The sequence below is a fragment of the Octopus bimaculoides genome, chromosome 2, assembly GCF_001194135.2.
Source record: "Octopus bimaculoides isolate UCB-OBI-ISO-001 chromosome 2, ASM119413v2, whole genome shotgun sequence".
NCBI classification, from domain to species: Eukaryota; Metazoa; Mollusca; class Cephalopoda; order Octopoda; family Octopodidae; genus Octopus; species Octopus bimaculoides.
The window spans coordinates 137,250,601-137,263,102 of NC_068982.1; the positions used below are offsets into that span (position 1 = coordinate 137,250,601).

The 12,502-nt window shown below is 35.9% G+C and overlaps 1 protein-coding gene across 4 annotated transcripts in view; it reads left to right on the forward strand.

The window, feature by feature from the left end:
- Window positions 1-12,502, forward strand: part of LOC106869469 (endophilin-B1) — a 164,395-nt gene that overhangs the window by 56,692 nt on the left and 95,201 nt on the right. For all 4 annotated transcript variants that reach the window (XM_052965627.1, XM_052965629.1, XM_052965628.1 and 1 more), the window contains exon 3: window positions 4,960-5,088. In XM_052965627.1, coding sequence (XP_052821587.1) covers window positions 4,960-5,088 — 129 coding nt within the window. The remainder of the gene's footprint in view (window positions 1-4,959; window positions 5,089-12,502) is intronic.

Consider the following 12,502-nt stretch of genomic DNA (forward strand, 5'->3'; position numbering starts at 1 on the left):
ATATATATATATATATATATACACACGCACACACACAACGGGCTTCTTTCAAGATTCCGTCTATCAAATCCACTCACAAGGCTTTGGTCAGCCCAAGGCTATAGTAGAAGACACTTGCCTAAAGTGCCACCCAGTGGGACTGAACCTGGAACTATGTGGTTGAGAAACAAGTGTCTTACCCCTTCCTGTTAAAAGACTGCATTCTGTTTTCTTGATATATAACAGCTAAACATTGAAACAATTTAAATGTTGAAAGTTTAGCAACAAAATTTAGCCCAATGAATTATCATTATTTAATGTCCATGTCCTGTGCTGGCATGGGCTGGACAGTTTGACAGGATCCAATGGGCTCAAGGCCTGCATTGTGTTCCAGTATCTGTTTAGTATGGTTTCTATGGCTGGATGCCCTCCCGTAATGCAAACCACTTTACAGCATGCATTGAGTACTCTTTTTTGTGCCACCAGCACAATTAAGGTTACCATGCAGACTTTGGACCCTGACCAAAAGGGGTAAGTTTATGCTAGAAGAATAAGTAGAGGGTATATAGTACGAGAGAAAGGGCCAGAGTAGAAGAGGTTTCTTGCAGTAAAGGGGCTACATGACTCCTCATATTTTAGAAGAGAGGGTGGAGTGAAGCTGGGAAGTGATGAGAAAAGGGGGTGAAGAGGTGTCAGAGTGGACCTTCAAGGAATAAGTGGGGCAGGGGTGCCAGGAGTGAGTTGGGGGAATAGAAGATGTATGATAGTGCAGGGCAGCAAAATAGAAATGGTAATAAAGTTTGTAATAAATATGAGGGAAAAATGAAACAACTTCATTTACAGTTTCACATTTTCACAATTGTAGGGGCTATAAAAAAAAAACCTTAAAAAATAAAACACAGAGACAACCTCATTATTTTCCGCAGTGTATTACTTCCTTGTGTAACTGTGATGCTTGTTCTATAATTCACTTCTTTGCTTTTTTCTAAAAAATTTCAAGAGATTGTTTGTTCATATGACTCTTCCATAAATCTCCATCTCTGAATTGCAACATGTGGTTACATAAATAGGTTTAGTCATGTTATTGTACCCTTTAGTGTTGCTGTTATTAGGTAATCTCTTTCTGTTCCTGCTACTAAGAGACAGCTGTTTGAGTCTTTTGCAAAGAAGCCAACATACTTAATCTAAGCTTGTTCAGTTTTGCGAAATATCTAAATGCTGCTGGTTAACTATTCTTTTATTATTGTTATTATTCAACTGGTGCTTCTTTTCATCAGTTTAATAAAATAATTTAGAGATGGATTTCATCTTTAAGAAAGCAAAACTCTGATGTGTTATATAACAGTCTAATTTTATCTTTTTCTTGTTTGATGCATCATCCTTAATGGCAGAAATGTTTACATTATTCAGCAGCCTTACTCATCACACTAGTGTACAAACTGCTTCTCTCTAATCTGGAAGCGCCCTGCATAGTGTAGCAGAATTATCATGACATACGAATAACAAACAACCCATTTAATCTGTTGTTAAATACATGATAACAGTAGTTATAACAATTACACAGTTTTCAAGAAATGAACTTAACATGGGTTATGATGGGAGAAATTAAACTTTCCTTTACTCAGCATGGTTTCAATCAAATTTTCTTGCAGAGACTGAAACAACCAACCAGTATTTAGATTTTACCTAAGAAAGCTTTCTATGTAAACCGGTTATTTTGAATAGGGTGAGGGGGTCCAGCCTTCTATAATCTTCAACAGTGGAAAGGCATTTATCAGAAACATTCTCTGTAACTTGAGACATGAAATTCCTATAAAATAATCAAGCTGCTAAAAAAACGAAACAAAACAAAAATGTGTAAATAGGTGTCCTGAAGAATTGTGAACAGAAAACTGTTGATATCATGACAGGTGTTTAAGAGAGGTGTTTGCTATGAGCATTTTTGTCTGCAGAGGATACTGGTATGACAAAGATCTTCATCAACAAAAATAAAAAGTAATTGAATCCAATGTAGTTAAGTTTATAATCTGGAATATGCAGATTATTGACAAGCAGAAGACTCATCTGATTTTATCACAGTCTGATTCTGGACTTCAGTAAAAATAGGACAAACACAATAAAAACTGCTGTTCTCATCAAACTGAAAAATTCTATCAGAAAGGTTAGCAGTTTTTCTTCTGACTTGATGCTCTGAGTTCAAATTCCACCAGGGTCAACTTTGTTTTGCATCCTTTTGGGGTTGATAAAATAAGTACCAATTGAGCAGTGGGGTTGATGTAACCAACTTGTGCCCTTCCCCACAATTGCTGGCCTTGTGCTAAAATTTGAAGCCAATATTTTTTTTCAACTTCAGAATATCTAGATCTCTAAGTTACTAAATTATTAACATGAGTATATCATATCACTGTTATATAGTACAGTCATGGAAGAGATGCAATTAATATTTTTTCTCTTCTTTTTTCCCCTGTTCTTTTCTGCCTTGCAAGTTGCTTGGCAACTTCACTAGTATCAATAACATGAAGAAAACATTAGGTGCACACTCTGAAATAGTTGGTGTTAGGCAAGGTACTTAGCTGTAGAAGCCATGCCAAAGTTGATGCTGGCAATCAGTACAATGTTGCAGCATGCTGCATCCTGTCAAATCATCCTAACCTTGCCAGCATGGAAAATGGGTTTTAAATGATGACGATGAAGTCTGTTGGTTAGAGACCATTAGGGACAAAGATCTCCAACAAAAGATCCAAGTGTTCCATGATAAAGGAAGATCCTAACTTTTGCTCTGTTATACCAGCATCTGATATTGCTAGAAGGGCGTTGTTAAGTGGAATGCAAGAAATGCATAAAAGAGATCTAATTAAAAGTGAGAGTTTACTTAGCAACAGCTGGAGAGTCATACATTACCACAGGCACTGGACTATTGGTGTTAATGGCTTAAATTACAGCAAAAGCAATAATCAAAATAAAAATGCAAGATCGTTTATCCTTTGGCTTGCTAAAAAAAAAAGAAAAGACCCTCTACAGAACTTCTAGATAACTAAAATTTCTTTAATTTCAGTTATTGAAGTGGAATTATAATGAGCAATTAAAATTCTGAATTATGAGCTAATAATTTCATTGATAGTGCTGCCTGACTGGCTCCCATGCTGGTGGCATGTAAAAAGCACCATTCAAGCGTGGTCGATGCCAGTACCGCCTGACTGGCCCTCATGCTGGTGGCACGTAAAAAGCATCCACTACACTCTCAGAGTGGTTGGCATTAGGAAGGGCATACAGCTGTAGAAACTCTGCCAGATCAGATTGGAGCCTGGTGCAGCGTTCTGGCTTGCCAGCCCTCAGTCAAACTGTCCAACACATGCCAGCATGGAAAGCAGACGTTAAACGATGAAGATGATGATTATCATGTCAGACTGAACTTATGAATTTGATAGCAAGTAGTTTAGAAACTGAGAAAATATTTCATTCTATGATGACGTTTCACATAATTTATTTATGAAATATTACTATAAACACTTCCTATCTGAAGCCAGATAATTTTCTGTTTAGATTCTTTTGATACCTGCTCTGTAAGATTTATCGTTTGCATAAATAGTATTCACTGCATTGGGATTATGTTGGATACATACCCTAACGAAGATTTGTAATGACAGAATTAACGCGTTAGTTACACTGGAAATTCCTGTTATGTTTTTCAGTAAAATTAATCTTGTTATTATATTAATTAAGCATTGCCTATTAATTACTTCCAGTTTCTATAGTTGTGCATTAATACACCAGTTAATTATACCATTGTTGGCTGTTTGATATAGTCAACAAGCTTGTGTGTACACTTCATTTAACAATGCACATTAAAATCAAATTATATTAAATTAAGTTAAAATCTTCTTTCATAATACTATGTGTATGGTTTACATTCTGAAGCTGTTATTTTAGACCTCTTTTTTTATCCAGGTCTACAACCAACTAATAATTTTGTAGATTTTCGTGTTAAAAGAATGCCTTTTAGAATATTGGAGATATCTGATGAAATCTTGCAAAGTCTCTACTAGATAACTTTGTCAAAATCACAGCTTTATGTTAATTTCTATGAATTATACAGCAGATATGCAAGAAATATTTTGAGTTGAATATTTAAGAGATAACACATTTAAATTTCAAAAATTTATGATCTGACTTAAGTCATAAAAGAGAACATTTTGAAATGGTTTTAAAGCTCATTAACAGATATCATTAACCCTCTCGTTACCAAACCGGCTGAAACTGGCTCTGACTCTGAGTACTGATGTCTTATTTTCATAAGTTCTGAATTAAAATCTTCCAAACTTTAGTCACAATTTATATTCCTAACACTAGCTTAATGATAACTAAGTTATTTTACTAAATTCCTTATTATATTTAAAGTAATTGAAAGGAACACAAAGCATCTCAAAATAAATACAGTAACGTAAAGGTTAAAGAGTGGACATTAACCCTTTCATTACCAACCCGGCTGAAACCAACTCTATAGTACAAATGTCAAATGAGCATCTCAAAATAAATGCAGTAATGAAAGGTTTAAAAAAAGAATCTCATTTACCTAATTTGTGACTTCATAGTTAGAATATTTGGCTCACAATCACAGTCATGAATTCAATTCCTGGCAGCGCTTTTTGTCCTTGAGCAAGACACTTTATTTCACATTGCTCCAGTCCACTCAGCTGGCAAAAATAAATAGTACCTGTACTTGAAAGGATCAGGCTTGTCACATTCTGTGTCCTACTGAATCTCTTTGAGAACTATTAAGGTTACACACATCTGTGGAGTGCTTGGTCACTTGAATGTTTAATCTCATGAGCAGACTGTTTCATTGATCAGATCAACTAGAACACTTGCCATCATAACCAACAGAGTGCCAGTTATTTAGATGTGTTTTATATATATATATATATATATATACATTCTTGTCAGAAAACTAAACATTTTTACTTCCTTTTTTCTCTCCAGATATCCGTATGGAAGACTTTTTGTATGAGAAAGTTGATAAAAAGAAGAGAGACAGGTATACAAATGCTGAACAGTTGGGTCAAGTAATGATCGACTCTGGGAACGACTATGGTCCAGGAACTGCTTATGGTAAATTTAACTTCTAATTTTTTTTTTTTTTTTTTTTTTTTTTTTTTGCATTTGAAACTGATTTTTGTTCTTTCTCCAGGTAATTCTTTTGTTCCTCAGAGACCTCAAAAAAAAAAAGAAAGGAGAAAAATAAGAAAAACAAGCATAAGTACAACCCTTTCTAAACATATAAGTTACAATCCATTTTGATATTATCATGAGATAATAATATAGATTATTCATGTATCTCATATTATGGCTTCAGTGAGTTGACAGAATCATTAGAACATTCTGCCAAGGTTAACTTTGCTTTTCATCCCTTCAGGGTTGATAAAATAGAGTATGAGTCAAATATTGAGATAACCAATGGTATTGAGTAACCCCTTCTCCTCAAAACTGTTATCCATATGCCTAAATCAGAAACCCTATTACAGCTTCCAGTTCAAATCTCATGTTATCATCCTCATCAACCCTTGGACTTTATGGCCTTGAGCCCTAAAACTTTATGGCCTCAAGCCCTAGAACTTACAGGGCCAGATGCTCAATTTCCATGGTGTATAAGTGACTGATAACTCAACATTCCCCTTGAATGGGACACCAGTCCCTCAAAGGGTTATTCATTTGTAACCGAGTTGACTGAAACAATGTGAAATGAAGTGTTTTGCTCAAGATCACAATGTACCAGCCATTCTGGGAATTGAAATCACAGTCTTGCAATCATGAGTGCAACACCCTAACAACTAACCCACTGATTAACTAGGGGCCACTTAAAAAGTCACTCGACTGGTTTTCTATAGACCTCTTTAAGCATGAAATCTAAAACTTTGACAGGAGAAAATATGAGTCCTGGTATTTCTGATCGGCCTATTATCATAAGAGATGTAAATTAAAGTGTAATAATATTATATTGTATGCTCTGTTGTTATATTATGCAGAAATAAAAATGCATGCTAAATTAACTGTCAATCAGTTGCAGTGCAGTGTGTTTCGTCGTCTTGAAGTGAGAGTAACATCAACATTTGTCTAGTTGCTTGGTTTATTTATAAATACTTCATACATATCTATCAAAATATTCCACTGGTTATCGTTAAGTAAATCCAAATTGTGAGCCTATAAAATGGAGCAAGTCATCATCATCATCATCATCATTTAATGTCCGTTCTCCATGCTGGCATGGGTTTGACAGTTTGATTGGGCTGGCATGCTGGAAGGCTGAACCAGACTCCAGTCTGATTTGGCATGTTTTTCTATGGCTGGATACCCTTCTTAATGCCAGCCACTCTGAGAGTATAATGAGTGCTTTTACATGCCACTGGCACAGGTGCCATTTGCTTGACATCGGGGTGCGTTTGCGTGCCATCGGTATCTGCCACCACTGCGATTTTGCTTGACTTGATGGATCTTCTTCCCAAGCACAACATAATGCCAAAGGTCTTGATCATTGCCACTGTGAGGCCCAACACTCGAAAGGAACTCAGCCACTTTGCCTCTGTAAGGCCCAATGTTCAAAAGGAACTCAGCCACTTTGCCTCTGTCAGGCCCAAAGATCTTTTCTTTGAACATTGGGCCTGATGGAGGTACTCATCCACTTTGTCTCCGTCAGGTCCAATGTTCGAAGGGAACTCATCCACTTTGCCTCTGTCAGGCCCAACGCTCGAGGAGAACTCATCCACTTTGGCTCTGTCAGGCCCAAACCTGATTTCCCAGTAAGCCAAGTCTAATAAGTTTATACGAGTTAGAGTTGTTTCATTTCTCTTAGGCTGATACTAATTCCACTCCATTACTCTCCATGAAATTTCTGGTTGTGCAGTAAGCCCCAATCTGGCACCAATAGAACTGGTGGAGGGTTTACAGATAACTGAATTTTCCACATATCTGATCACTCATTGAATAACCAAAGCACATTACAAAACTCATAAAAACTCTATATAGGCATCAGCATTATCATTTGTATTTCAAATAATGTAAAAATGAGAGAAATATTAAATAAAAGCATAATTTAAATAGAGATTGATCTAATCCTTTCTACTATAGGCACAAGTCCTGAAATTTTGGGGGACCGCTCAGATGGTGCTGTTAGCACTCTACTGGCACGGGTGCCGGTCATTGAATTTGATTCAGTTTCGATCTCACTTGCCCCAACAGGTCTTCACAAGCTGAGTTTAGTGTCCAATGAAGGAAGGTTGGCATGGGTGTCAGTTGTCAAATTTGGTTCAATTTTCGATTTCGCTTGCTTCACCAGGTCTTCACAAGCAGGATTTTGTGTCCAAAGAAGGAAAGGTATGCATAAGTGGGCTGGCTACACCCTTGGTAAAGGCCACGGGTTATGGTCTCACTTGTCTTGCCGGGTCTTCTCACGCACAGCATATTTCCAAAGGTATATATATATACCTGGAACTCAATATAAATATGCTTCAGAATGAATCATCAGTCGAATACAGAGCAGTAATAAGAGATTAGGATGGGCAAAGTAAAAAACAATTAATAAACTTGTAATAATTAATAAACTTCATTAGCTTACTACTGTTTCTGCTATAAGGTGGAATACACTCATAACATAATTCTTTATTATTTTGTCATCCTAATTTGTATATATATATATATATATATATAGATAGATAGATAGATAGATAGATGGCTAGATAGACAGACCAATAGGTAGACTGATAGATTGATCAGAGCATTATTGTAGATAGCAACTACAAGGTTGCTTAAAAGAAAGAGACAGGAGAATTCCTTTGGACTATAACCCTGACCGGTCTAAAGGTTTCAATATCTGTTTATGAATATTGACATTTCAATTACAAATTAAGCACCTGGTTAAAATTACTAAAAGATGTTGTATGTTTCCTAATACTTTAACTCAAATAAATTGGATTTAGGGAATTTAAATAGGAAATATAAAAATATTGATGGTTCAGATATTTCATTTCTCCATGTTGGTTACTGGACTATTATTTTTTCTTGATAAATATAGCTTTTTATTTAGTTTAGGTTGAAAACCATCTAATAATGTTTTATGACATTACAAATTTGCATTATGCAGTTATTATAAACATTATAATGCTTAATGTCTAATACCATATTCAATGAAATAAAATTATTATTGATAATGTTATTCCGTTGTCATTGATGTAAATATCTCGTGTTTGCATGCACATTCACGGATGTACTTTTTTTTTTTTTTTTTTTTTTTTTTGTATACATGCATGTATTAAATCTGTATGTTTACATGTATAGTTCATCAAATGCACGTACGTATGTAGTCAATGAGAAGGTGTTTAATAATGCTGCTAATGTAGTTTGAAAGTGTCATGTGAGCATTTCTAAATCTGAAGAGAAAGAGGATTAAATGTTATTCCCAGGCACTGAAGAAGTGAGTTAGTATGAATGAGTTTCATTGGACCTGGTAGTCTCTGCCTAATGGTTGTATGGAAATTTATCCAATTAGTGCCACCTTACTGTAAGGTTAACCATTAACACAGTGTAAGGTGTGACAATTTATTATTATTATTCAGTAGTCTTATTTTTATCACGTGCTTTCACTGCTCTACCAAGCGCAGTTGTGTGTGCCTTGGGTATGTGCTGTGGTTTGCTGTGATGCTCTTATGGTTACTGTATTGAAAGTGTTTTGTGTAGGATGTGTGCAGTGCCCAGTAGTGCAATTTTCTGTATGTTATATATATTTATAAGTCCTGGTGTTTTTGTTATGTATTTGTCTGAATATTTTTTTATTATACCTAAGGCACCTACTATGATAGGAATTGTTTCTGTTTTTAGATTCCACATTCGAGTTCCCTCTATTTCCAGGTCTTTGTATTTTGAAAGTTTCTCCATTTCTTTTAGGGAAACGTTGTCATCTGCTGGTATTGATACATCAATTAGAAAGCATTTTTTTCTTCATGATCTTTGACAACTATATCTGTTCTATTTGCCTTAATTTCTCTATCTGTGTGTATTGGCATATCCCAGAGTATGGTTGCTTTCTCGTTTTCTGTGACCTTTTCTGGCGTGTTTATACCATCTTTTTTCTGTTGTTATTTCATAGTGTTGGCATAGCTTCCAGTGTATATAGGTCCCAGCTCTGTCGTGTCTGTGAATATATTCCTTCTTAGCCAGGACTGGGCAGCCAGAAATATGATTTATTGTTTCTTGTCCATCTCCACATATTCTACAGTTACTTGTTATGTTTCTTTTCATTACATGTTTTGATAATTTCTGGTGGGTGGGGGCTTTGATCTTGTGCTGCAATTAAAAATCCTTTGGTCTCTGCTTTGAGTCCTGAGTTTCTCAACCATTCTTGGGATTTTGCTTTGTCTATTTCTTTTCTGTTTAGTTTAATCCAGTATTATTATTATTATTATTATTCACTAGTCTTATTTATTTTTATTGCATACTTCATTAACCCTACATGCCTTTGGTATGTGCAGCATTTTGTGTTGGTTTTATTATTTGTATTGTATTGAAAGAGCTCTATGCAATAGGTGGGCGTATTTACGTTCTGGGGTTTTGGTTACATAATCATCAGCTTGCTTCTGTTTTCAGGCTTCATGTGTAGGTTACTGCTATTTCTATATCTATATGTTCAAAAAATTTTTACTGGTTGGGACTGATATGTTGATTAAGAGTCCTATCATTCTCTGTTGGTCCTTGATAACAATATCTAGCCAGTTAACCATGACCTCCTTGTCTGTGTATCTTGGCATAACCCTGAGTATAAGGAGCAGTAATATATCCAGGTCATTTAAATTTACACTACCCCACCTCTACAGGTATTTATTATTGTGTCAATGATACAAATCTTACTGTCATTAGGCTGATGGAATGTGATGCGAGGCAGAATCAGAAGAGCATCAGACCAAATTTCTAATGCATTTTAGTTATATTTCTTTATAATGTGAATGCAAATTCTTCTGATGCTGTCTTTCACTTTCATCTTTTTAACGGTTAATTATAATTATAGCTACTTATACCGTCTCAAATTTTCTCTTCTGTATCATTGTTAAATATCTATGAAGGCTGTGAAGCTGCAGGAATCATGAGACACGTCTATATACCTTATGATATTTGGTAAGGCCCTTCTAAATTCTGGGTTCGAATTCCTGCATTATTACTCTTTTACTCTTTTACTTGTTTCAGTCATTTGACTGCAGCCATGCTGGAGCACCACCTTTAGTCGAGCAAATTGACCCCGGGACTTATTCTTTGTAATCCTAGTACTTATTCTATCAGTATCTGTGACGGGGACATAAACACACCAGCATCGGTTGTCAAGCAATGCTAGGGGGACAAACACACACACACACACACATATATATATATACATATGTACGACAGGCTTCTTTCAGTTTCCGTCTACCAAATCCACTCACAAGGCTTTGGTCGGTCTGAGGCTATGGTAGAAGACACTTGCCCAAGATGCCACACAGTGGGACTGAACCTGGAACCATGTGGTTGGTAAGCAAGCTACTTACCACACAGCCACTCCTGCGCCTATTGGTAAAATAAATATCACTCATCTTCTGTGATAAATTCATGTAGTTATATTGGGCTGCAAGTCAGTGTGAGAATCTTTTTTTCATCTACTGTAGAAATTTCTAGATGAATACTGAAGCACATGCACTCCATTCCGTGTTAGGATGGAGAAGGATGGGAAAAAATGGAATTGAATCTTGAAGGTGGTGAGCAGTGCAAAGCTGACTCAAGATAAACAGAAAGAGAAATAACTGTGAAAGACTGTTGAAAGAGTTGAGAGAAGTTGCAGGTTTTCACTGCACACGTGTGAAGTGGAATAGGCAAGTGCAGTGGTTGCTGGAGGTTGCCAAAATTAGCTGATTGACATGTTTTATGGTAACTATAAAAATAATAAGAAAAAAATATTATTAGCATATGAAATAAATAACAAGCAAAAGAGAAAATATCCCTTATCTTTATGTTGTCACTAGAAATTGGAATGCTGTCATTGAAGCATCATAAAAAAAAAGAAAATGATTAAAAAAATAAACCCTATGCTGTATGGCAAAAAAAGAGTTGTGTTGTAAAGTTAGGTTGTATGTAATAAACATTGGGTTTTCAGAAAAGCTGCTACATAAATATATATGTTAGCTAGAAAAGAAAATATTACATTTCATCTTTGTCTTTATAGCATGTTGTTTATTTTATATTCATCATCATCATCATCATCATCATCATCATCATCATCATTTAGCATCTGTTGTCCATGCTGACATGGGTTGGAGGGTTTGACCAGGGATGGTGAACTGGAAGGTTGCACCAGACCCCATTCTGTTTTGGCATGGTTTCTACAGCTGGATGCCCTTCCTAATGCCAACTACTCTGAGAGTGGAATGGGTTGCTTAGTAATATTAATTGCTTTCTGTAACATAGGAGCAACAATATATCATCATAATCATTATTATCATCATCATCATTGTTGTTTTAATGGTACCTTTTCATGATTGCTTGGGCAAGCAGAATTTATTGAGAAAGAATGTCTAAAACTGGATGCTCTTCCAGTTGCCAACCCTTACATGTTTCTAAGTAAAGTAATATTTCCCCTTGGCCAATCATGTTTCCATGGAAAGTTTGAAATAGAAGGCAGCTTTTATGACTGTGACACCCTTCTACAGCTATTGCATGATGTCATGACAAAGACACACATGTACGCACACACTGAGAGATTGAGCATCTTTCACTTTCTGTCTACCAGATTTACTCACAAGGCTTTTTGCTATTAAATTCATCTTCAGAAATAACAACTTCAGATTTCTGCTTTAAATAAATAAAGGGTCCTACTTCAAATCCAGGAATATAACCTCTAATATTGATTGAACAACGGAAAAAGAAAAAAAGAAAATCAAAGAAAAAGTTCAAAATGCAATTCTTTTACTTGTTTCAGTCATTTGACTGCGGCCATGCTGAAGCACCGCCTTTAGTCGAGCAAATTGACCCCAGAACTTATTCTTTGTAAGACTAGTACTTATTCTATCAGTCTCTTTTGCTGAACCGTAACGATGTAAACACACCAGCATTACTTGTCAAGCAATGTTGGGGGGGGGTACGCACACACGCACACATATACGATGGGCTTCTTTCAGTTTCTGTCTACTAAATCCACTCACAAACAAGGCTTTGGTCGGCCCGAGGCTGTAGTAGAAGACACTTGCCCAAGGTGCCACGCAGTGGGACTGAACCCGGAACCTTGTGGTTGGTAAGCAAGCTACTTACAGCACAGCTACTCCTGCACCTATTATGAATATTTTAAATAAAAATATTCTCTCTTAAAAGTCTAAAAGATTGCATCATTACTTGTTTTTGTTTCATCAATCTTCAAAAAGTGTAAAGCAAAGCAGACCCTAATGGGCTTTGAACTCACGGCCATAAGACACTGAACTAGATAGGCAGTAAAGCATCCACTTAGGTATCTATTTATTTA